General features: G+C 47.3%; 1 protein-coding gene across 4 annotated transcripts; it reads left to right on the forward strand.

Moving 5' to 3' along the window:
• Positions 1-1,874: 1,874 nt before the first annotated feature.
• On the forward strand, positions 1,875-20,549 carry IFFO1 (intermediate filament family orphan 1). Of its 4 annotated transcripts, none has more exons than XM_050967283.1 (9): positions 1,875-2,791; positions 9,153-9,213; positions 9,299-9,394; positions 9,759-9,899; positions 10,771-10,955; positions 12,034-12,154; positions 16,600-16,692; positions 16,955-17,085; positions 19,784-20,549. In XM_050967283.1, exons 1-9 carry the CDS (start codon positions 2,061-2,063, stop codon positions 19,884-19,886), a joined length of 1,662 nt encoding a protein of 553 aa, XP_050823240.1. In that variant the 5' UTR covers positions 1,875-2,060; the 3' UTR covers positions 19,887-20,549. The 4 variants fall into 4 exon arrangements, with proteins under 4 accessions (XP_050823240.1, XP_050823232.1, XP_050823258.1 ...); XM_050967275.1 differs by having other exon boundaries at positions 1,876-2,791; positions 16,597-16,692; XM_050967301.1 differs by having other exon boundaries at positions 1,876-2,791; positions 10,795-10,955.
• Positions 20,550-25,673: the final 5,124 nt, after the last annotated feature.

Consider the following 25,673-nt stretch of genomic DNA (forward strand, 5'->3'; position numbering starts at 1 on the left):
TGAAGACATTATGGAGATGCATATCATTTCTTTGGCTTAGTCTTGACCACAGAGGATGTTACGAGATACCTGCTGTTTTGTGGTAATAACGCTGAGGCTCTGTCAACAATTGAAGTTGCAAAAGAAAAGATGCTGGAGCAAAATGAACAAGCAACTAGTTAACTGGAGCGGATGATGGGTTAAAAGAATATGTTAAGGCTGTAAAGTCAGGAATACATAAGTTAGAAAGTGTCATAATTAAGGCTGCCTGTGTGACTTTAATTCACCATCCCCCCTCCCTTAGGCTGATGCATTATGATACAGTCTTTAATTATGTGATCACATACTATTATTTCTATAGCATCCCTAGCCTCATTCACTGCACATGACGGACCTGTTCTGTGTGGTGAAGGAAACTGCTGTCTGTAGGACCCCCCATCTTATTTGTTGCAGAAAGGATTGCAGGGAGAGAAAGGATGGCCTCATGGCAGCTGAATACTGCCCTGGAGAGTTCTATTCTTGCCTCTGAGGCTGGGCTGCGGGCAAGTCACAGCAACCAGACTTTTCACAGGCCATTGCTAATTGTGTGCTTCTCATTTTCTGGGTCTCATTTGCAGAAGTGCTGGATTTTGATCAGTGCCGCTCTAAGTACTCTGAAAAATCAAGTCCTAGGTATCTCAAATTGGGCATCTAAAATTATTAGGCATGTCTGACCTTCCCTGTCTGTAAAAGGAGGATAAAACCCCATCGTCTCACAGGGCTGCTGTAAAGATCAAGTAAAGTTTGTGAAGCATTTGGCTATTATAGTGGTGAGAGCTGCAGAAAAGCCTATGAGTAAATACATAATTTTTGTCTTCAGAGCAGGGTTTGAACAGTGTGCAATGAATGAGGCCTGGGGCTGTACACTGAGTAACATGGAGTAAATAAAATATATAATAGCTGCTCATTTAGCTGTGCACTGAATGAGAAAGGGGTCCGGTGAGAAAAACAGCCTGTGATCATCTCATTAAAGACTGAATCTCCAGTTTGCAGGTGGGGAAATGGAGGCACAGGGATTAAGTGACTTGCCCAAGGTCACTCAGGAAGCCAGTGGCAGAGCTGGACATAGACTCTCTGCCTCCCAGTTCCTCTGAGTCCCAGTCTAGTAAAGGTAATCTTCAAAGAGCGTAATCATAAAGGCAAGACTCAACAGGTGAGTTAAACAGCAATTTCGGGGTGAGAGAAGGACTACGGTAACAACACCAGCATGTCATTGCATAGACTAGCTGCATACACAAAAGCTCTGCCAATCATCTGCCTAGCCATCATCAGCTGGCGACTCTCTGTAGGCACCATGAGGATGGTGACCCACGCCTGGATAGATCTGAAAGTGGATACGGTTTGAGGGGGAGGTTCCCCTACATTTCACGGGCTGCAGAGGAGAAAGCACCCAGGGCTTGTGGGAGAATCAAGGCTTTTGTTGGCGAGAAGGCAGGAGCTGGATGTCTCAATGATTCATAGGCCAGCGCGGTAGGGTAGGACTACACTGAGGAGAGCCTTGGAGGCAACAGCAGATTATCCAGCACATCGCTGCCTCCTGCGGGGCTTCTTGCATCCGGTGCTGGCCACTGCCAGAGCCAGGATGTTAGGCTAGAGGGACGAACCACTAGGCTGCCCCAGTCTGAAAACCAGGGCGTGGCCCTGACTCCCCCTAGCCCCGCGTGGGCTGCAGAACCCCTAGCCCAAGGGAAAACCCGGGACTCCTCTCAGGTGGGGCACGCGAGTGAGGCGCCCCCCTCCGCGGAGGATTTTCTCTTTTTGTGCCTGGCTCCGACTCCCCCCCCCTCCCCGTTTCCGGCTTCTACGTGCAGGCACCGGCGCCGCTTCTGCTGCATTCCCGGACCCCTCCCATCTGCAGCGTCTCCCGCCCCGCCCCTCGCAGCAGCCGGCTCCCTCCTTCTCTCCTCCCTCGCTCCGCCTGGGACTGGTCCCGCAGCCCCCTCCCCTGGCCCGCCTCTGCCTGACAGCGGCCCTGCGGCAGCCAGGGCCCTGATTGGCCCCGCGGCCCCCCTCGCTCCGCTCCCCTCGGGCCAGGCGCAGCCATGAACCCGTTATTCGGCCCCAACCTCTTCCTCCTGCAGCAAGAGCAGCAGGGCCTGGCTGAGCAGGAGCCGCCGCCGCCGGCGCCCCTGGGGGAGTTTTTCGGCGGCGAGCTGGGCCCCGCTTCGGCAGCGCCCCCGTTCCCGGCCCCCCCCGCGGCCATGGCGCTCCGCAATGACCTGGGCTCCAACATCAACGTGCTGAAGACCCTGAACCTGCGGTTCCGCTGCTTCCTGGCCAAGGTGCACGAGCTGGAGCGCAGGAACCGGCAGCTGGAAAAACAGCTGCAGCAGGCGCTGGAGGAGGGGGGCAGCCGTCAGCGGGCTGTCCAGCGCCGGGATCAGGCGGTGCAGACCAGCTTCGTCAGCCCCATTCGCCCACTGGGGCTTGCCCTGGGCAGCCCCCGGCCCGCTGGGCTCGGTGCCTCCTCTAGGGTTTTGGGCTCTCCCAGCTGCCACCTTGGGGTGCCATTCACGCCTTCTTCCCAGCCTCCTCCCTTGTCTGGCAGCCCCTTTTCATCCTCATCTCGCTTCATGCCAGGCACCATCTGGTCCTTCTCGCAGGCCCGTCGGCTGGGCCCAGGACCTGAGACCACCCTGGTTCAGGGGCCAGGGGTCTCGTGGGTTCACCCTGACGGGGTTGGCGTGCAGATCGACACCATCACCCCTGAGATCCGGGCCCTCTACAATGTGTTGGCCAAGGTGAAGAGGGAGCGCGACGAGTACAAACGCAGGTGAGAGAAGGAGCAGGGTGAGTCTGGCGCAGGCAGGAGACTGAAGGGAGAATGGGGGCAGGGAGTGAGTGACAGCCCCAGGGCAACTGGGAGACGTGTCAGTGCAGGCAAGAGAGGGGGGCAGATAATGGAGTGGTAGGGAGCAATGGGGTGAATACACCTGAAGGTGAGAAAGTGCAGGGGCTGCAGGGGAGTGTAAGGTAGGGAGGAGGGTGGTGAGTAGGTGACAACTAGCACTGGTGAGAGAGCAGAAACAGTGGGATGGTGCAAAGGGACATGAGTGAATGCAGATTGCAAACGCCAAGCACTCAAAATCATAAGTCAGGTCCCACAAAATCATGAGATCAGGATACCAATCACAAAAACTTTAAAAATGGTAAGTGCTGGGCTCTTTTCATTTGTCTTCTGGTTTTTGAGCATTCATGCTGCATTCAGGTCACATTCTCCAGCTTTTCACCCCAACCATGAGGGCCTGAAACTTTTTTTTTTTAATGAAAGTTGAGATTCTCCTGAATTAACATGACTCTAGGAGCTGGGACTTTAAGAAAAAATTAAGAGTTAGCAACTCTGAGTGAGATGATACAGCAAGTAAGGAGACTGGGCTTACAAGGGAAATAGGGAGTGGGGCTGAGTCGGAGTCAGGGAGGAGATGAAGTTTGGAGGTAAGGGCAAAGAGAAAATCTCCAAGAGTGTGGACCTTGCTGTGTAGTTGGAATGCTCTGGAGAAATCCCTGATAGGACTGTCTCTTGGCCACCTAACCCCCTTTCTCCCTATTGTCCTTCCTCTCCAAACCTCATATAAGAATGTAGTCCTGTAGCATATCTAGTCCATTATCCTAGCGCCAGCTGTTTCAGAGGCAGGTGCAGGAAACCCTGCAGGGCGCAGTGATGAGGTAACCAGTCCCAGGGAAAGTTTCCTCCTGACCCCAAGAGCTAGTGGTTGGCTTGTGCCCGAAGTTCTTGGGTAGTCTTTTGATATAACCAGAAGTCCTTGTTTTACTCTAATTAAGGTGGCAACTACATTTCTGTTTAATGTCAAGTTTTAAACTGCTCTAAAATTCATATGTTTAATAAGATCAGCCTGAAAACAAACAGTTCCCAGTTCAGGGCCTAGGGTAGAGTTGGGTGCAAATTTGGGGTAACTTGGCTGAGGGATCCTAGAGACATTCATTTCTTTGCTCACCTCCCCCACAGCCAAATGATGTGTGAATTAAAAAACAAACAAACAAACAAAATGTTCTTGTGATGCTTTGGGGGGATTTTTTAAGCAAAGAAAGGGGCAAAACTAAGGTCAGTATTCAAATAAAATGTATAGCTCTGTTAACCCCTAGCTGTCAGGTGCCACAATCCAGATAATTAAAAAATAATCAGGGTTTCTTTTTGTCTCTGTGGAGCAGGAAGCTGAAGTCCTGTGAGCTATGTATGGAACAGGAAGGGGTAGGGGGGGACCAGACTGTTCTATGATACTCAGAGGAAGGTGCACTTGACTAGGAAACAGATGCTCAAGAGTTCAAGTCTTCTCTTTTATGGACTGCTAGTGTTACTTTTCTGTGCACGACATACATATTATTATTATTTATTATGAAGTGCAGGCTTAGAGCCCTTTCCTAGGGGCAGGCAACTACCATTGCCCCTTTTTTGCAGATCATGTAATAGTGATGCTGCCTAGTGTCACTGCTATCAGCGCTAGGAATAGAATCCAGGTCTCTAATACAGCAAACTCAGGTATCATCCATTCAGCCCTTAGCCTTTTGAAATTAGTATGCTAAAACTGAATTGCCCAGGGCTGTAGTCATACAAGCTGGAATGTCAATGTAATAGGTGTGATAATGAAGGACAGATTGTAGGAAGAAACAAGGTCTTGCGATTAAGACAATGGAGAGTAGGACCCAGGAGAACTGGCTTCTGTTCTTGAAACCCCTCCACAGACTGGCTCTGTGGTGGTTAGCAGTCACTCAAATTGTACATCTGGAGCTGGCCATCCTTCTGGAGTGTTTTGGAGAACTAGCCCGCCCTGAGGCACTAATGATAGGAGACCCAGTTCGGACCTTTGCTACAGACTTCCTGAGTTTCCTTAGCCAAGTCACTCAGGCCCAGATCCTCAAAGGTATTTAGGGGCCAGCGATTTCAATGGGAGTTAGGTGTATAAATACCCTTGAGGACCTGGGCTTTAGTCTCCGGTGGTTTCCAAAACTGTAAACTATTTCGGCTCCTCAGGAGCATGATCAGCCTGTTTTGGCTTGTTCACAGTTCAAGAGTTGGTTTTAGCTGGCTTGATGCTGAAGAACTTTGAAGGGGTCTCGTATTCACCCCAGCACTCAAAGGGGCATTGTGTAGGTGATTCTGCAGGTACATTGGGAGGAGACAGGTGGGTGGTTAGAGATGCTGCAGGCCTGGGGGCTAGTGATGTGCTTGGTGTAACCTGTTTTTACATTGGGATAAAGAGAAGCCCCACAACCCCTTCCCCGCATCGAGAACCTTCTGAGATGCACAGCTGCAGCTGTAATCCTCCTATGGTCCCGACTGGGAGGAGGAGGTTATGGGGCTCCCCTTTCCCACACACTTCTCCCACATCAGTGGAAGAGCTTCTGGGATTCCCCATCTCCCATTCCTGGGGGCAAGGAGAGTGCAGAGACCCTTTCCGCTACATGGGCCCCACTCTGAGGCCCGGATTCTGGGGATCTCCCCCCACCCCATGCAGTCTTTAACTGATAGCTGACTTTCCCAAGGTATCTCCACTACCCGCTTCCTTCCTCTCACTGGGCTTCTAACCCTGCTGGAGGCTAGGAGGAGGTCTGTGGAAGCTAATGCCTGAGAGGTGATAAGGTGTGCCCAAGAAACCTTTCCCATTCCCTGCTGCAGTTTCCCTTCAGTCATGGCCCCTCACTTTCTCAAAAACAGGGGAAGTTCATATGCAAAAATGTAATGCTATGGAATTAAGGTTGCAGGAGCTCACCCAGGCCATGGGCTCCTCATGTCCTCCTGCAATAAGAGTTGAATTTCCTAAACTTCAATGCTTCAGACCCAGGAAATTCCTTGTTCCCCTTGTCATCCTAATAGGGACACAGCTACGGTTGTGTTTTGTAGGAAGAGTTGCATTAACTTAGTATTTCCTGGTTTTTGAATAGTTTGAGTTTTGAGAATGAAATTCTTGCATTCTGGAAGGGCATAGGGCAGTGCTGAATATCTTCCCCTTGGCCAAAGGAGCCCCAAAGACTGCTGAGCTCCCAACAGTGTGATGAGGAACGTTTCTCTTAAAAGGGACAGGACTTTGGAGCAGAACACAGCTTGCAGGGGATCGGAAATAAGAAGGGAGGAGAAGCAGCGACAAGAGACTGGGTGGGAACCACATTTAGGGTGGATAAAATTAAATGATGAGTCAATGATCTTAGGGGGAGAAAACATGTGTGCAAACTGCCAAGGATCATGCAGCTGGGAGCCCAGTCTTGTCTGCTTTCTCCCTTTCTTCCATGTATATATATGTATTCCCAGACACAAATGATAAGATGTTGTTAAGATGGAGACTCCATATCAGTAATTCAGAATAAACTACATGGCAGATATGGCGTGATTATCCACAAACTTTGTATTACAAACCGAGGAAATCCAGAGTTAAGGTTAAACTTAAAAGTGTCACCCAAACATGTTAAGGTTGGAAATATACAGTTTAAGGCACCCAAACAACCTTAACTCTGTCCACTAGTGGCACCACAATGACCACGTGATGATAATTAAGACATTTTACTGTTCATGGTACCAGATTGGCTGATACTGATTTTTATAGGCAGATTGGATTTTTTTTTCATGTTGTTTTCCTCATGGTGTCGTGATGGTTGGATGGGGAAGGACTGGGTGTTGTCCTTGGCGTGGGAGGGGATGGGTTGGAGATGCTGGCCTAGTGTTGCCTAGTGGGTGGCCTGGTCTATATGGGGCAGAGGATCTCTCAGATTTTCTGTCTTCCTCCCCTCACATTATCTGGTCCTCAGGCAGGTTACTGGAATATTGCGATGCTGGAGTGATGTGTGTGTTACATTGCATACAAAGGAAGGATCTGTGGCTCCCCGTGGAGACTTGGGATGATGAGACGGGGTAACAGGAGGAAGCCTTGCTCACAGTCCACAGGACATCCAGGATGCTGGCTGGAGCCTCTTGGCTGGTCTGGGCTGTGTGGGGGAAGTGTTCAGGGAGGTGGTTATTAGGAATGGTGCATTGCAGATGGGAATGATAGAGTAGCTGAGAGGAGGAGAGAAACAGAGTGAGAGAGGGTGCCAGGGAAAGAGTAAGCAGGGGGTGAAGGATGGAGAGGATACACAGAAGTGTTGCTTCCACTAAGTATCACTGTCATTTTCTTATCCAGTGTTGAAATCTCTGTCTGTTCTACACCATAATGGTTATGGGGAATCACTACTTCAAAGCTGTTTCAGTAATGGGTCACTTTCCTAGTGTAGACGGAGCTAGAGAGAGAGGTTGAGTAATGGAAAGAGAGGTAGAAAGCACTGTAAGCCAGATCTGGAGGGAGAGGAAGAGATACTGAAGTATTTTGTGTCGGGGAAACTTTGATCAGTTCCCATGTAAAATACATCCTGTCTCTATCTCTGTCCTTCCCTCTGTTGTGTATCTCTTTTGTCTCCACTTTTTCCTCTTCTCCCCTATCAAGGTAAGAGGAACCCCCATGGACTCTTATCCTGCGGATGGAGGATGGGCTGCCTGCTTGTTCAGGGCAGTGGTCTGGGGTATCTAAAAAAGGCCAGCATGCAGCTTTAGAGTGGTACATTTTCTAACACATTGAGCAATATTGCCAACCTCAGGTGTTCCAAAGTAATGTCAGGCACCAGAAATCAGGAGACTGGCTTAAAAACATAATAACTGTGGGATTCTCTCTATTTGCCATCTGGTTTCTGATCTTTTAGGATTCACATTTTCAGACTTTTCTGCCCAGCCACGAGCACTAGAAATGTGCTATGTTAAAAACGAAATCTGAGATTCTCATGTTATACAACTCCAGGGGCTGGGGCTTTAAGAAAAACACCAAATATTGCAAGAATCATGATAAAATTGCAAGAGTTGGCAACTCTTGAGTTCCCAGCCCAATGAGAGAATTCCACTCACCTAAAGGAAATGGAATAGCAACAATTTTATGCTGCGCTGTTCAACACAATAGAACAGGGGCCAATACAGTGCACCACCAACCTATATGAACTGCACATGGAAGAGGATACAGTTAATTAGCAAAGTGAAATACAACCCAGCACAACGTAACAAAACATGGATCAACACACTGCAATACAACGCAACACAGAACTGTCCCACACAACCTAATATAGCACAGAATGGCGCAACACCTGGTGATGAAATATAGCTTAGAGTATTGTAACCCATTGCAGCACAACACAACCAGCATAAAACTGTCAGTCATCTTGCAATAATTGCCGCATACCCAGCATGTTGCAGAGCAATACAGCTTAATATAGCCATCTTTTGCAACACAATACAGCCTAAGTATAGTACAACCAGTTGAAACCCAACATAACCAGGGCAGAACAGCCCTTTGCAGCCCAGCTGCAGTGCAGTACAACCCGGTGTAACATAATCCCTGAATAACCAATACAACCTAGCGTAAAATAGGCCAGTTCAGCACAGCCTATCACAGTGCAATGCTGCTCAGCCCATTGCAGTGCAATACAGGGGATTATAGCATAGCCGGTTATACCACACAGCATAGCCCATCACAACACAGTACAGCCCTGTATAGTGGAGCCCTTTGCAGAGCTTGGCTATCCACTGTCCCAGTACAGCCCAATTTAATAACACAGCATATTTATATATAAATATAACACAAGCACAGCACAGACTGTTGCAGCCCCTCAGTGCCCGATACAGCCCAACGCCTGTTACTGCCTGTACAGCAAACCCCAGTATAACCCAGGCTGGAGGCCACTCGCCTGAACTGGCATGGTGGGAATGGGCAGAGAGGACAATGGGCTAGATCTGCCAATTGATCTAATGTGGTCCTGGGGGGAATGCGTTTCAGCTGCTAAATACGGCTTGTGGTTGGTGTCCTGAGAGCCTCACACTGTGACGTGAAAGACAGTTGGTGAATTCTGACTGAGATCAGTAGAGTCTGTGGCCAGGACCAGCTCATGGTTGGAAGGCGTGACATGCATCCAACAGCTGTAGCTGTTTGGAAAGGAAGGGCATCAAATTCTTTTCCCCACTCCCAACTCTCCTTGTATGACTAGAGTGGATCCTGTAGTTCGCAGTTCAGCAGTGAGGAAGGCAAGCTGCAGCTTCCAGCTCTGCCCTCCCCAGCAGAGGGTGCTGTGGGGCAGGCAGGGTGTAATTGGCACATTTGTCTCGCTAGGTGGGAAGAGGAATATACTGTGCGTGTCCAGCTGCAGGACCAAGTGACTGAGCTGCATGAGGTGAGGGGCCCATCCCCACTCTCCCTGCACTCTAGCCTCATTTCCTTGGCACTGATTCCAGTGTTTCCCTTTCTCCCCTGAGCAGGAGGCCCAGGAGGCTGAAGCGTGCCAGGAGGAGCTGGCCCTGAAGGTGAAGCAGCTCAAGGCAGAGTTGGTTGTCTTCAAGGGACTGATGAGCAATGTGAGTGCCCCTGTCCACCCAGCATACACCCTCAGCCACTGGCCAAGACATTGTGAACCCATCCAATGGCTCAGCAGACCTGCTGTGCGTTTCCTCATAGTAATGCCGAACAAGGAATGTCTACAGAGTGACACAGCAGCGCCCAACCTGAGTGCATGGGGGAAGCCTCCAGCAGCAGCTCCCTCAGCAATGCCCTGACAGTGCCTGGCCCTGATTATAATGTCTCCAGCATGATGATCTCCCTCACAATGCCCAGGAGAATTCTGTCAGGACTCTGTGCCAGAGGGTTCCATGTGCCTTGTCTAACTATCCTTTTCCTCTGTCCCCTTGCCACCATGTGCTGGGCTGGTGCTCACTGGGTCAGAACCTCACAGAGCTGGATACCAAGATCCAAGAGAAGGCCATGAAAGTGGACATGGATATCTGCCGGCGCATTGACATCACTGCCAAGCTGTGTGACGTGGCACAGCAGCGTAACTGTGAGGACATGATCAAAATGTTTCAGGTGAGACACACCTGCTGCTGTGAAACAGCTACCACTGGGGGAAGGAGCTTCCAGCCAAGGGGAGAAACCAAAGCACTTGCATGCCTGTTGCAGAGGAGGGGCTCAGTCACCATAAGCCTTGTTCCACGAGTTCACCTGCTCTCCGTATTGGGTTATGTGTGTTGGGGTGGGGAGCAGCAGGCCGAGAGGCAAGAGGAGGAGGCTGAGAGCTCCTGACGTTACTTGAGGCATTAGGAATATTCACCCAACTCGTTATTCAGAGATACTGGGCGCTGGGACTCCTGAGAGCAGCTGCAGAAGAGGGAGACCTGGTGCAAAGTGTCTGTCTCTAACCCCTTCTCTCTCCACCCCACCTTCTCTCTGTCTCTGCCTTTCTCTCTGTCCCTTTCCCTGTCTCTCTCGCTCTGTCGCTGTCTCACTCTCTCTCCCTCCCCCCCGTACAGAAGCAGCTGGTTAGTTTCACTCGGTTAAGAATATGTACAATTTAGACACTTTCTGTAAACTGAGGTTTGACTGTAAATATCGACATATTTCACTTAGACTGTCTCTTCTTCCTCTCTGCCTTTCTCTTTTCCTCTGTCTCTGGATCTGGGGGCGGGGAGGGTTGAGTTCTTCAATTAAACCACATTCTTCTCATCAGGTTCACAGATTCCATCTTTAGTTGCATAGTTTTTAATTTTAAAATATTCTAAAATCACATTTTAGCCATTGCACCATCTTTAACCTAATCATAATAAGCCCCCCTCTCTCACTCTTTCTTCTTCCTTCCTTCTTTCTTTCTTACTTTCCCTATCTTCCTACCCCTGTGCCATTCCTTTTCCCTCCATATCTTCTCAACAACCCGACCTTGGACCCGGCCTTGTTTCTGTAGTCTCTGCACTTGTCTCCCATTAAGGTCCCAGCCACGGCGGGGCGGAAGCGGGAGCGGAAGCTGATCAGTGATGAGGACACGTCGCTGTCTGAGAACGATGCCTCCAAAAAGCCTGAAGAGGAGGAAGATGAAGAGACCACAGCCATGAGCATCAATGAGGAGATGCAGAGGATGCTAAACCAGCTGTGAGTGTAGCCCAGCCCTTACTTCTGCCCCACACTTGCTGCTGAGACAGGCTGGGACTGGAGCCACTGTGAGTTCTGTCATAGCCAGCTCTCCTGCCCTGTTCTCTACTGCTCTTCCCCGTGCTGGAAGAGGCTGGGACGGGTGTAGCTGAAAGTTCCCCCACAGCCAATGGCTCTTCCATGTTCATTACAGCAGTAGTTTTCAAACTTTATTTCTGGCGACCCAGCTGAAGAAAATTGTTGATGCCTGTGACCCAGCAGAACTGGAATGAGCGGTTTGGGGTGTGGGAGGAGCTCAGGGGCGAGGGCTGTGGGGTGGCGCCAGGAATGAGGGGATTAAGGGTGTGGGTGGGGGCTCTGGGCGGGGGCAGAGGGTTGGGGTGCAGTAGGGGGTCATGGTTCAGGGCTGGGGGTGCAGACTCTGGGATGGGGCTGGTGATGAGGAGTTTGGGGTGCAGGAGGGGACTCTGGGTTTGAGGGGAGGGCTCAGGGCTTGGGCAGGGGGTTGGGGCACGTGTTTACCTCCAGTGGTTCCTGATCAGTGGTGCAGCTGGGGTGCAGAGGTAGGCTTCCCGCCTGTCCTAGCACTGCGGACCGCGCTGTGCCCCAGAAGTGGCCAGCAGCAGGTCCGGCTCCTAGGCGGAGGTGCACGAGTAGCTCCATGCAGCTCTCACCCGCAGGCACTGCCAATGGGAGTGCGGAGCTGGTGCAGCACGCGGAGCCCTGTGGTCTCCCCGCCTAGGAGCCAGACCTGCTGATGGCTGCTTCCAGGGCTCAGCGCGGCATCAGAACAGGTAGGAACTAGCCTGCCTTAGCTGGGCAGCACCGCAGACAGGACTTCTAATGGCCCGATCAGCAATGCTGACCAGAGCTGCCGCTACCCAGTGCCTTCTATTCTGTGACCCAGTACTAGGTCGTGACCCACAGTTTGAAAACCACTGCATTACAGCACCTTCCTTTGGGGAAAAGCCAGGATTGGGAATTCCCCCACAGTTAGTATTCAAGCCTCACACTTTGTAGTTCTTCCTACTGGGAGAGTTCCCCTCTCTTTGCTAACATGTGATTTCCTTGTCCCCAGGAGGGAGTATGATTTTGAGGATGACTGTGACAGTCTCACATGGGAGGAGACAGAGGAAACACTGCTGCTCTGGGAGGATTTCTCCGGATACGCTATTGCAGCTGCAGAGGTGCAGGGGGAGGTAACACCAGCTTTATGCTCCAGTCATAGCCCATCTCCAGCTGCCCTCTGTCTCTCTCTCTGATACAGTGTGGATCCCTCATTCCTCTTTATGCTAATTCCTACACAAATACTCACGCATTTCTAAAAGATTCATAGAATCAGACTTTAAGGTCAGAAGGGACCATTATGATCATCTAGTCTGACCTCCTGCACAACACAGGCCACAGATCTCACCCACTGATTCCTGTAACAAACCCCTAACCTATGTCTGAATTATTGAAGTCCTCAAATCATGGTTTAAAGACTTCAAAGTGCAGAGAATCTTCCAGCAAGTGACCTGTGCCCCATGCTGCAGAGGAAGGCGAAAACCCCCTAGGGCCTCTGCCAAGCTGCCCTGGAGGAAAATTCCTTCCTGACTCCAAATATGGCACTCAGCTAAACCCTGAGCACGTGGGCAGGACTCACCAGCCAGCACCCAGGAAAGAATTTGCTGTAGTAATTCAGATCCCACCCCATCTAACATCCCATCACAGGCCATTGGGCATATTTACCGCTACTAGTCAAAGACCAATTAATTGCCAAAATTAGGCTATCCCATATACCATTCCCTCCATAAACTTATCAAGCTTAGTCCTGAAGCCAGATATGTCTTTTGCCCCCACTGCTCCCCTTGAAAGGCTGTTCCAGAACTTCACTCCTCTGATGATTAGAAACCTTCATCTAATTTCAAGTCTAAACTTCCTTATGGCCAGTTTATATCCATTTGTTCTTGTGTCCACATTGGTACTGAATGTAAATAATTCCTCTCCCTCCCTGGTATTTATTCTTCTGATATATTTATAAAGAGCAATCATATCCCCCCTCAGCCTTCTTTTGGTTAGGCTAAACAAGCCAAGCTCTTTGAGTCTCCTTTCATAAGACAGGTTTTCCATTCCTCGGATCATCCTAGTAGCCCTTCTCTGTACCTGTTCCAGTTTGAATTCATCCTTCTTAAACATTGGAGACCAGAACTGCACACAGTATTCCAGATGAGGTCTCACCAGTGCCTTGTATAACGGTACTAACACCTCCTTATCTCTACTGGAAATACCTCGCCTGATGCATCCCAAGACCGCATTAGCTTTTTCCACAGCCATATCACATTGGCAGCTCATAGTCATCCTGTGATCAACCAGTACTCCAAGGTCCTTCTCCTCCTCTGTTACTTCCAACTGATGTGTCCCCATCTTATAACAGTAATTCTTGTTGTTAATCCCTAAATGCATGACCTTGCACTTTTCACTATTAAATTTCATCATGTTACTATTACTCCGGTTTACAAGGTAATCCAGATCATCCTGTATGATACTCCGCTCCTTCTCTATATTGGCAATACCTCCCAGCTTTGTGTCATCCACAAACTTTATTAGCACATTCCCACTTTTTGTGCCAAGGTCAGTAATAAAAAGATTAAATAAGATTTGTCCCAAAACTGATCCCTGAGGAACTCCACTAGTAACCTCCCTCCAGCCTGACAGTTCACCGTTCAGTATGACCCGTTGTAGTCTCCCCTTTAACCAGTTCCTTATCCACCTTTCAATTCTCATATTGATCCCCATCTTTTCCAATTTATCTAATAATTCCCCATGTGGAACTGTATCAAATACCTTACTGAAATCGAGGTAAATTAGATCCACTGCATTTCCTTTGTCTAAAAAATCTGTTACCTTCTCAAAGAAGGAGATCAGGTTGGTTTGGCACAATCTACCTTCTGTAAAACCATGTTGTATTTTGTTCCAATTACCATTGACCTCAATGTCCTTAACTACTTCAAAATTTTTTCCAAGACCTTGCATACTACAGACGTCATACTAACAGGCCTATAGTTGACCAGACCACCTTTTTTTCCTTTCTTAAAGATAGGAACTATGTTAGCAATTCTCTAGGCATATGGTACACCCCCTGAATTTACAGATTCATTAAAAACTGTTGCTACTGGGCTTGCAATTTCATGTGCCAGTTCCTTTAATATTCTTGGATGAAGATTATCTGGGCCCCCTGATTTAGTCCCATTAAGCTGTTTGAGTTTGGCTTCTACCTCGGATGTGGTAATATCTACCTCCACACCCTCATTCCCATTCATCATCCTACCATTATCCCTAAGCTCCTCATTAATAACTGAGGCAAAGTATTTGTTTAGATATTGGGCCATGCCTAGATTATCCTTAATCTCCACTCCATCCTCAGTGTTTAGTGATCCCACTTCTTCTTTCTTTGTTTTCTTCTTATTTATATGGCTATAGAAGCTTTTACTATTGGTTTTAATTCCCTTTGCAAGGTCCAACTCGACATGGCTTTTGGCCTTTCTCACTTTATCTCTACATGTTCTGACCTCAGTAAGGTAGCTTTTCTTGCTGATCCCTCCCATCTTCCAATCCTTGTAGGCTTTCTGCTTTTTCTTAATCACCTCTCTGAGATGCTTGCTCTTTCAGCTTGGTCTACAACTCCTGCCTATGAATTTTTTCCCCTTTCTTGGGATACAGGCTTCTGATAGTTTCTGCAACTTTGACTTGAAGTAATTCCAGGTCTCCTCCATCTTTAGATCCACAGTTCTTCAGTCCAATCCACTTCCCTAACTAATTTCCTTAATTTTTTTAAGTTAGCCCTTTGGAAATAAAAAACTCTAGTCACAGATCTATTTTTGTTTGTTCTTCCTTTAGTTTAAACTGAATTAGCTCATGATCACTCAAACCAAGGTTGTCCCCTACAACCATTTCTTCTATGAGGTTCTCACTACTCACCAAAACCAAATCTAAAATAGCATCCCCTCTTGTTGGTTCAGCAACTACTTAGAATCATAGAATATCAGGGTTGGAAGGGACCTCAGGAGGTCATCTAGTCCAACCCCCTGCTCAAAGCAGGACCAATCCCCAGACACTAAGGAATCCATCAGCTATCATGTCGTGGAAAATCTGAGCCCTATTATTATTACTAGCACTTGTCCTCCAGTCTAAATCTGGGAAGTTAAAGGCTCCCACTCCCATGATCACACAATAGCCATTAGTAATTACTTCATTAAAAAGGTCTCTGTCCATATCTAAATCAGATCCCAGTGGTCTGTAGCACACCCCAAGAACTATCCCAGGGGAGGCTCTAGCAGCTTTCTTCCCCAATGTGATTTTTGCCCAGACTCTGTCTTATCCATTCCATCCCTTCTTATTTCTTTACAGTCTATCTCATCATTGACATACAATGCTACTCCACCACCTTTGCCTTTATTTCTGTCTTTCCTAAACAGCACATAACCTTCAATACCTGTACTCCAGTCGTGACTACTATTCCACCATGTTTCTGTTATCCCTATAGTATCTGGTTTCACTTCCTGCACCAATAACTGTAGTTCCTCCATTTTGTTACCTAGGCTCCTCACAATAGTATACAAACATCTTAATTTTTGCCGTTTGGCTTCACTAACATTTTTAACCCTTTTAGGCACAGACATTCTACCACCAGTATCACCTATTAGACTGGTATCCACACTACCCTTCCTCCTCATGTCCATTCTCCTACCCACAGCTGTATCCTTTCTTACTTCTTTTTCTTCCCTCTGAATGTTAAAATCCCCACTGCTGTGCAGTCTTGAGTGTTTGTTACCCCGAAGCTCTCATTCAAATGCAGAATATTCGAACACCCCTGTGTAGGCCCTACATGGCCTTCCCCCCACCAGTTAGCTACACCGCCTTGCCCCTGTAAAATGTATCCAGATCTCCTTTTCAGACTGGCCTAAGGCCTCTTGTCTGAGGTCCTTGCCAAAGCCAGCAAGCATAGAAAAATCCTACCCAGCTGGTAAGGTGCCATCTCTAGCTGCTCCAGGCTCCAGTGACCCCTCATTCTGTCCCTTAACCCTGCCTACGAGACTGTCAGCCCTTGAGTGAGAAGGAAACTCATTTTGCACCACCTAAGATGAGGCCTGAAAGTCCAGTTGGCCAAGGCCCCTGCATAGCCAGCACTCCAGCTGCTCCCCTTGACCCTGGTGGGTTAACAGTTGTGGGGTCTCGGGGCAGGGGCTGTTAAGGATAGGGGGCTGTCTCTCTGCCACAATCCCCAATGTCTCAGGGCAATGCTGTGCTTTTGTGGGACAAAACTTCACACTGCCACTGGTTCCAGGCTGTCTGTCCCATCCTTGCTGCTAGGAGGGAGAGCCCTGGCTGATCAAGTGGGTATAGGTGTAGCTGTACCAGCAAATATGGGGTGAATGCAAACATGAGGTCAGGCTGTAGTTGTGGCCTGTTAAATGGGATTTGTGTGAACTGGGGGCACACCCCCCACCCCCCAATCCTGTGTCACTGTCTGTCTCTGTTCTCTACCCTTTCCTCACCCTCTCTGTTGCTGCTGAGTCTTTCTCTGATCTCTCACTCTGTGCTTTCTGATCTCTGGTAACTGCCCTGTCTCCAAACATCATGGCATCCTCTTTTCCCCCAGCAGCAGGATGACTGTCTGGAGAAGGTGATTAAGGACACAGAGTCACTCTTCAAGAGCCGCGAGAAAGAATATCAGGAAACCATCGACCAAATAGAGGTGGGAGAAGGACATAGTGGGGAAGATGAGGGCGGACAAGGAGGTGGGAGATGTAGGAATAGACCCCAGGAGGGACAAGAAAATCGGTAATTGTGGATGTCTGCCTCTGACTGGCTAGTGTAGCTGGGTGGTGTCCCCTGGTGGGAGGAGAAGGTAGGCAGTGTCCTCTGGCGGGCTGGCTGGGACAGTATGCAGTGTCCCCATGTGGCACAGAGAGTGCTACGCTGGCAGGTTCAGCTCCTCATTGCTCCTCTTTGTGCAGCTGGAGCTTGCAACGGCAAAGAATGACATGAATCGGCACCTGCATGAATACATGGAAATGTGCAGCATGAAGCGTGGGCTGGATGTGCAGATGGAGACCTGCCGCCGGCTCATCACCCAGTCTGGAGACAGGTGAGCTCCAAGAGAGGGAGGGCCAGGATTCCTGGGTTCCAGTCCCAGCTCTGGGGGCGGGGGCATTGGATCTAGTGGCTCAGAGTCAGGGGACGGAGTTAGGACTCTTGAGTTCAATTCAGTTCTGTGCTGTATAGGTTTGTGTACTGCACTCCTCGCTGTAGTATCTGAATGCCTTCCAGATGAAGCATCATGAGGACGTGTTTGTCACGAGGTGGTTATTCACTCATCCTCTCCCCTGGGAGCGAAGTGTGCCAGTGCAGTGCTTTGGTTTGGGGGGCATTACTTGTTTTGAATGTACATGTTACTCTGTATCCTCTGTTCGAGAAGGCAAAGTCAAAGAAATGCACCTTGTACTTGGAGAGGAAGGCACTTAGGTTTGTTCTATCTGCCACACAGACAAGGTTCTACTCCCAGCGCTGGGAGAAGAGTGGGCACTACTAGGGGGACTGGGAATTGAGGCTCCTGGGTTCTGTTCCCAGTTCTCGCAGAGGAATGGGAGCTAGTGCATTGATGGGTGAGGGGCCAGGCTGGCTGTCACAACTGGATTGGACTCTGAATGATCAGCTGTAACCATCTTGCAGACTCCTCACAGGAGTTGAATTTGGTACCAGGTGCCTATGGCAGATGAATCGTGCTCAGCTGTCAGCTTTGACAGATGTCATCACTATCTAAAAAGAGCCTGGAACAGAGCATCACTGATCTGCTGGGACATTCTTCCAGCCTGTAGGAGTATAAAGTCAGTGCAGCTCTGGGCTGGGCCCTGCTGGAATGAGCTCACAGTGTCACTTCCCTCCCCCATATCCCTCTCCGCAGAATACTGCCAGGATATTGCTCTGAGCAAAGCTCCCCATCACTGGCCCCAGCGTTTATTTAGGCTCCATATAACCCCCTTGCCCTCTCAGTGGTACTCTACAGGACCCATATAATGTCACATGTTAACTTCCCAGTGTTAACTACACCCCTTCCAGTACCTGAGGAATCCATCCGGTTCTACAGCACCCCCTAGGTATCAGTTGTTATTAGGGCTGTCAAGCGTTTAAAAAATTAATCATGATTAATCGCACTGTTAAACAATAATAGAATACCATTTATTTAAATACTTTTGGACATTTTCTACATTTTCAAATATTTTGATTGCAACTACAGCACACAAAATAAGGTGTACCTTGCTCACTTTGTTTTTGATTACAAGTATTTGCACTGTAAAAAAACAAAAGAAATAGTATTTTTCAATTCACTTAATACAAGTACTGTAGTGCAATCTCTTTACCATGAAAATTAAACTTATGAATGTAGAATTTTTTTACATGACTGCACTCAAAAATAAAACAATGTAAAACTTTAGCACCTGCAAGTCCACTCAATCCTACTTCTCGTTCAGCCAGTGCTGAACAAGATAATGCTGCCCGCTTCTTGTTTACAGTGTCAACTGAAAGTGAGAACAGGTGTTCTCATGATACTGTTGTAGCCGGCGTCACAAGATATTTATGTGCCAGGTGCACTAAAGATTCATATGATCCTTCAGGCTTCAACCACCATTCCAGAGAACATGTATCCATGCTGATAACGGGTTTTGCTCGATAATAATCCAAAGCAGTGCAGACCGACTCATGGTCATTTTCATTATCTGACAGATGCCACCAGCAGAAGGTTGATTTTTCTTTTTGGTCGTTCGGGTTTTGTACTTTCCGCGTCACAGTGTTGGTCTTTTAAGACTGCTGAAAGCATGCTCCACAACCTCATCCTTCTCAGATTTTGGAAGGCACTTCAGATTCTTAAACCTAGGGTTGAATGCTGTATCTATCTTTAGAAATCTCACATTGGTACCTTCTTTGCGTTTTGTGAATTCTGCAGTGAAAGTGTTCTTAAAATGAACATGTGCTGGGTCATCATCCAAGACTGCTATAACATGAAATATATGGCAGAATGCGGGTAAAACAGAGCAAGGGAGATACAATTCTTCCTCAAGGAGTTCAGTCACAAATTTAATTAACACATTTTTTTAACGAGCGTCATCAGCATGGAAGCATGTCTCTGGAATGATGGCCGAAGTATGAAGGGGCATACGAATGTTTAGCATATCTGGCACATAAATACCTTGCAGTGTCAGCTACAGAAGTGCCATGCAAATGCCTGTTCTCACTTTCTGGTGACATTGTAAATAAGAAGAGGGCAGCATTATCTCCTGTAAATGTAAACAAACTTGTTTGTCTTAGCGATTGGCTGAACAAGAAGTAGGACTGAGTGGACTTGTAGGCTCTGAAGATTTATATTGTTTTGTTTTTGAATGCAGTTATGCAACAAAATAAAATCTACCTTTGTAAGTTGCATTTTTCATGACAGAGATTGCACTATGGTATTTGTATGAGGTGAATTGAAAAATACTATTTTATCATTTTTACAGTGCAAATATTTGTAATAAAAATATACACTTTGATTTCAATTAGAACAAGAATACAATATATATGAAAATATAGAAAAAATACAAAATATTTAATATATTTTAAATGTTATTCTATTATTTAACAGTGCAATTAAAACTGCAATGAATCGAGATTAATTTTTTTGAGTTAATCGCATGAGTTAACTGTGATTAATCCACAGCCCTAGTTATAATAGCTCTGCTTCTCTCCTGCCCACCCCCTCCGCCCCCAGTCTGGTGCCTACATGACCCCTGCCCTTTGTTCTCTTTCAGAAAGTCTCCTGCTTTCACACCACCCTCTAACAGTGAACCAGCCCTGAATGAGGATACCGAGGAGTCCAATCATGACCTCCCAGCGGATGCCTCTATCAGATAATTATTTGAGAGGCCCTGCCCACTCCTGGCAAGGCAGAGAGCAGGGGTGTCTGAACTGTGGCTGGGAGAGACTGACAGGGAGCCACCATCAGAACTCTATCAAATCCCTCCTCGTTTGGGGCAAGGGTGGAGAATTTACGCAGAAAGGACATGTTGTAAATGAGAACAGCTAGCTAGAGCTGAGGGCCCTCACACAGGGTCCCCTTCCCTCTCCCCACCTCTGTCTTGGCCTCCCCCACTTGGATCTTACTGGGGTTCAGACAGGGAGGATCCTACTTTATTATAGCAGCATCCCCTGGGACCTGTCTCTTGGGGACCACTGCCTCCGTCCCCTGTCCTGGTATACTTGACGTGTCTCCCTCTGCACCCCTTGTGCTGCTCAGAAGTAGAACTGGAGCTGTGTCCCTCTGCAAACGTTGGTGCCAACTGGACCGAGTGCTGGACTCTCTCTGCCCTCTGTGCTTGTTGAACACTCCCGTGGTCCCTGCACCACAGCACACAAGGTACTGAGAGCCTCTTCTCTCCTTGGGGACAAGGAAAGGGCCATTGGCTCCTGCCCCCTCCATGCACTTTGCTTTGCTGTGCATCTGTGGTGTGATGACAGTGTGTATGTTTGTGATGGAAATGAGGACTCATTAAATGGGACAATAATGCCCTTTTTCTACAGCTGTGTGGGGTTTTATTTAGCTGGCATGGGATTTGGAGGGCACTGCTGAGAGGAAGCTTCCCGTAGGCAGGCCACATTGGGTACTGCCTGGGCACTGCTGCAGGGAAGGGTCTGTTGCTGCAGCTTCTGCTGGAGTCTCAGAGGGGAGTTAATGATGCTCCATCCCTCCGTCTGTCTATCACCATGTGTGGGGAACATGGTGGGTAAGAGGGCCCATTGCTGGGGTCACACTGCCCTCCAGGGACTGCACTTAGTATTTTGATTGTGGTAGCAATCAAGAGGCTCCCTCCAATGCGCTAGGCTTGGTTTTAAAAATAACAAAAAAGTAGACTTGGTCCTTGCTCTGCTGAGCTTCCATTCTAAGCAAGGACGGGGCTTATGCTGCTCTGACCCTTGCTCAAGGACCCCACAGGAACCTGCCTTACCCTCCCATTTGTCACCCTTCCCCATGCTCTCAGCACATTCTTATCCACTGCTGGCAATGGGAGTTCCTGTGACACTATGCACAGGGGCAATGTCTGCTCTCATCACATACCTGGAATTAACCTCTATGTCCAGTACCCTTAACTGAGAATTCACTCACTATCTCCTTGCAAACCTTTTACCCACAAAAGCTTATCCCCAAATAAATCTGTTAGTCTTTAAGATGCCACTGGACTCCTTGTTGTTAAAGTGACATTTGACATTCATCAGGACTAACAACTGGCTACAGGATAATGGAAAATACTCTGTCTCTCATCTGTTGTGGGATGGGATGGTAGTACTCTTCCAGACGAAGGAAGACTGGTCTCTCAGGTTCACTGTATGTTGCAGAACATTCTCATTTTGGCTGATTCAGGCTGCACTGAATGCTTCACCAATTCAAATCATGATTTAAGTTGGCAAGCAGGAAACCTTAGTTTCAATCATCCATTTGAATCTTGTTTGTTGTTTGTTTATTTTCTTAAAGATTCCTTCACATTGAGTGGTAACCATTAAAACATTGATTTGGAACTAATGATAGCCTTTACACTAAATTTGGTGCTTTTGTTTGCTAACCAGGAGGACACATACATACATATATATTATTTAAGCAATTATATTGCTTAACATACAGTTATTCAGAGTCTTAATTTTTATATTTTGTTATGTTAGAAAATGGTGAATGACCTATTTCTTGTTTACTAGAAGATAGTTAATTTTATTACTCATGATTGGAATTCAAAAAATACACAAAATAGCATTTTTTTATTAATCTGATTTTTACATTTAAAAAAAGAATTGATTTTTCCTCCGCCTTGCTTTTAGAAAATGGAACTGGGTGAGGTTGTGTGTTTGGACCATTTGTTTGTCTCTGTGAGGACCATGTGACTGGGGCACTTGGGTCTTTGATCAGCCCCAATGTTTGAAGTCTCCAAGTGGTTAATCCTTCCATATCAATGAAGGGTAGAGCCGAGTGTAACAGGTATGTCAATTTCCCGCAGTATCCTGGATAAACCTTATTGAATTATGTTTAAGCATTTTAGAGTTCGTTGTATTAAAAATGAAAATATTTGTGTTATTGTGGGTTGTGTGTAGGGGGCAGACATGACTAATACAAACCCTGGGAAACAGGGCTTTGGAGCTGTGCTCTGGCTCCACTCCAGCTCCAGGCAAAAACCTGCAGTTTCGCTGCTCCGGGCTCCGCTCCAAAGCCCTACTGGAAAGTGTTATACACTTCAGAGGACTATCTGAAACTACGTCCTTCATTTCCCAGGAAGTCCTGTAGCAGGAGATCTATGCAAATGTGTACCCCCTCTAGTTGTGCAAGAGCTCAGCCTTTTGAAGCTTTGCCTTTGTCTGCTGATCACCTGTTACATTAGGACAAGGTAAGAGGCCTTGGAGTGTCTCAGATTCATGGAGGTGCTTGTTCTGAGCCAAGGTAGTTATGAACTTGTAACTACACGAAAAACCCTTGTGGGGTTTGAAGGGCTCTTCACATGCCCTTGCTGGGATGATTTCTGGTAAACTCATTAGTATGCATGTATGTTCGTTTATTTTTATTATGTTTGTTCTGTAATGCTTTCACCTCAAGAATAAATATGCTTGCTTAAGAAAAGCTGTGTGGTACCTTATAACTGGGCAATTACCCTGTTTATAGCTGCAGAGAAGAAAAGCAGAGCAGTCCAGCAGAGGCAATCTGCCTGGCTAGGGAATTCAAAGTGTATCCACAAAAAGAACAGGAGTACTTGTGGCACCTGAGAGACTAGCAAATTTATTTGAGCATAAGCTTTCGTGGGCTACAGCCCACTTCTTCGGATGCATCCGAAGAAGTGGGCTGTAGCCCACGAAAGCTTATGCTCAAATAAATTTGCTAGTCTCTCAGGTGCCACAAGTACTCTTGTTCTTTTTGTGGATGCAAACTAACACAGCTGCTACTCTGAAAAGTGTAGACAGTGAACTGTGCAGCCTGGAAGATCCCCGGTCAGGAAGGGGAGAGATGCTTGTCTAAATCGAAGAGAGGTGATGGCTGACAGCCAGATTCTTAAGAGCAGGTGCTTTTGCTGGACCACAGAGCAGGGAATACAGGTCCAGTTGTCCTGAACAGTGACGCTGAGCAGCAAGACTTTGTATATAAATCAATTGTCAAGGGAACCTTTGATCAGGAGTGGCAAATGGGAGTTTCGGAGGCACTGTGGGTCCTTCTGTTTAGTTATAGTTCTGCACACACCTGCTGTGACCTGCCCTTTTATGTGCTATGTTTTCCTTTCTGCTGGAAGATGGAAGAGAGATCTAGTGTATGACGTGCAAGTTGGTAGCTATGCTGGAAGAGAGGATATGTTGTCTGGAAGTGTGAGTTTCAACAGTACGTAACAGCTGAGAAAACGGAGATCTTTTGGACAATCAGATTCAGAAATCATTGCCAGGGACACCATGCGGGAAAGGATCACAGTAAGAAACTGAAGAGAGTATAAACACTGAGGAAGTGGAATGGTGATTTGTGACTAAGAAAGGAAACAGACCAAGAAGCCATTCAACCTGGCTAGAAGGATCCAATTACTAGCAGATACTCAGTGAGTAAACTACTGAGAAACCTGTTTCTGGATGAACAAAACAGGGGACACGCTTAAAGGGTGTCCTTGTGATATAAAGTAAGCAGCTACCAAGAGAGGTTCTTCAACCATCCTGCTAAAGCAAGCATTGATGACTCCATATTAAGAAAGCAATGGACAGAGAATTCAGCCAGGGACACAAGGACATCAAGACTGAGGGTATGGCTACACTTGACATTTCAAAGCGCTGCCGCGGCAGCACTGCAGGAGCACTGCCGTGGCAGCGCTTTGAAGTGTGAGTGTGGTCGCAGCGCCAGCGCTGGGAGAGAGCTCTCCCACTCTCCCAGCGCTGCACCTAAACCACATCCCTTACGGCACTGATTACACTGAGGCTTTACAGCGCTGTATCTTGCAGCGCTCGGGGGTGTTTTTTCACACCCCTGAGCGCGAAAGTTGCAGCGCTGTAAAGCACCAGTGTAGCCATGGCCTCAGTGTTGTATCCCTGGATACAAGGTGTAACTGCAAGATTGGATATATTATGAGGTTCTCTGGCAAATCTCCATTGATGATTCTAGTCACAGTTCAGGGCAACTGCACCACCATTCCCCTTCTGTGGTCCACCAAGGGTACTCATAATTAGGCTTTTGTCTCCCCAGCAATACCCTCTCATGGGCAGAGACACATGTCCCTCTCTCCCTCCTGATTGGGGTATTTCCAGGCTGCACAGCTCTCTACCTCCATTCATGATTTTCCCAGCAAGGCCAGACTTTCTAAGCAGGTCTGCTTTACTTTTCTCCTCTGGTATGGTAAACAGTGTAATTGACACAGTCAAGTTACCACACTGCTCCTTCTAAGCAAGCACATTTATTCATAGGGTAAAGTATTACAGATAAAACATATTAAAACAATAAAAGAACTTGCACACCTGTTAACAAGCTTACCAGAGACCACTCCCTAACTCCAGCAAGGGCTCTGGTCAATGAACGGTCCTTCAAATCCCACCAAGGGATTTTTTAGTGACTGCTATTCATAACGGTTCTGGTTCAGAACCACTGCACCTGTGAGTCTGAGAGTTATTTGGGCTTTTTGATTCTGAGACTAGGTAATTCATAGATAAAGGTGCCCTCCCCATGAAGGAAGCTTTAAAGGGTCAGGTCTGGAGGTGGGCATTGGTATTCCCCTCCCCACAGGTATTTCCTAGGAAACCACCTCAACTAACAATTCATTCTTGTTTTCTACCCATTGTTTAAAAGAGTCTTTTGAATCTCATAACACTTCCCAACATTTGCATTAGTTATTTCTCCTAGACAAGTTACCTACAATCCCCCAAGAGTGCATAAACCTTTGCATTTTTAATACAATGAGCACCTAAGATGCTTCAACTTAATTCAATAAGGTTTGTCCAGAATAATGCAGGAAATTGCCCTGCCTGTCACAATTATAACATTTATAATAAATTATAATCAATGATATGGCATCACATGGAACTACACAGATTATAAAAGATATCAGAGATCATGGAAGGGAACTGAAGAAGAGAAAAGATGAAGTGGAGATATTTCTGGTCCCGTGAGTGAGAGAAGGCAGAAGCTATTGGAGGTGACCACTGGCTGAACAACAGGTGTGAACTTGAAGATTTCCGTTGGGTAGAGCATTGGTCAATGCTCCAGTGGGAAAGGAGGCTGTACTAATGGCACAGCCTGCATCTCATGGGTAGGGGAGACTTGCTGGAGTAGCCAGGAAAATGTTGGGCTAGCAATGCAAGAGAAAAGTATTAAGAAGGCAAATACAATTCAAACGCAAACTCTGTCATGAACAAATTGAACCAAAGGGGCAAAGAATGTGAAAAGATGACATTTTTTCAATTGCTTGTATACCAATGCTATGGTTTTGTGTAACAAGCAAGAGGACTTGGAAATTTTCATGGAGAAAAGGAAATGTGATATATAATTGGCAGTACTGAAACCTGGGAGATGATTTGCATGATTAGAAAGTTAAAAATGTTGATCGCAAACTATTTAGAAAGGACAGAGAGGGGGAAAAGGTAGTGGGGTGGAGGTTGAACTCTATATTAAAGTTTTAGTTTTTGAGTTACTGATAATTCAGAACC

The sequence above is a fragment of the Gopherus flavomarginatus genome, chromosome 1, assembly GCF_025201925.1.
Source record: "Gopherus flavomarginatus isolate rGopFla2 chromosome 1, rGopFla2.mat.asm, whole genome shotgun sequence".
Lineage (NCBI taxonomy): Eukaryota > Metazoa > Chordata > Testudines > Testudinidae > Gopherus > Gopherus flavomarginatus.

What these genes read in the sequence shown, in the direction of transcription:
- IFFO1 (XM_050967275.1), top strand. Translation starts at nt 2,061, where the DNA reads ATGAACCCGTTATTCGGCCCCAACCTCTTCCTCCTGCAGCAAGAGCAG. An exon ending in CGCGACGAGTACAAACGCAG is followed by an intron (nt 2,792 to 9,152) that starts GTGAGAGAAGGA and finishes TTGTCTCGCTAG; the next exon opens with GTGGGAAGAGGAATATACTG. An exon ending in CTGCAGAGGTGCAGGGGGAG is followed by an intron (nt 12,155 to 16,596) that starts GTAACACCAGCT and finishes CTTTTCCCCCAG; the next exon opens with CAGCAGGATGACTGTCTGGA.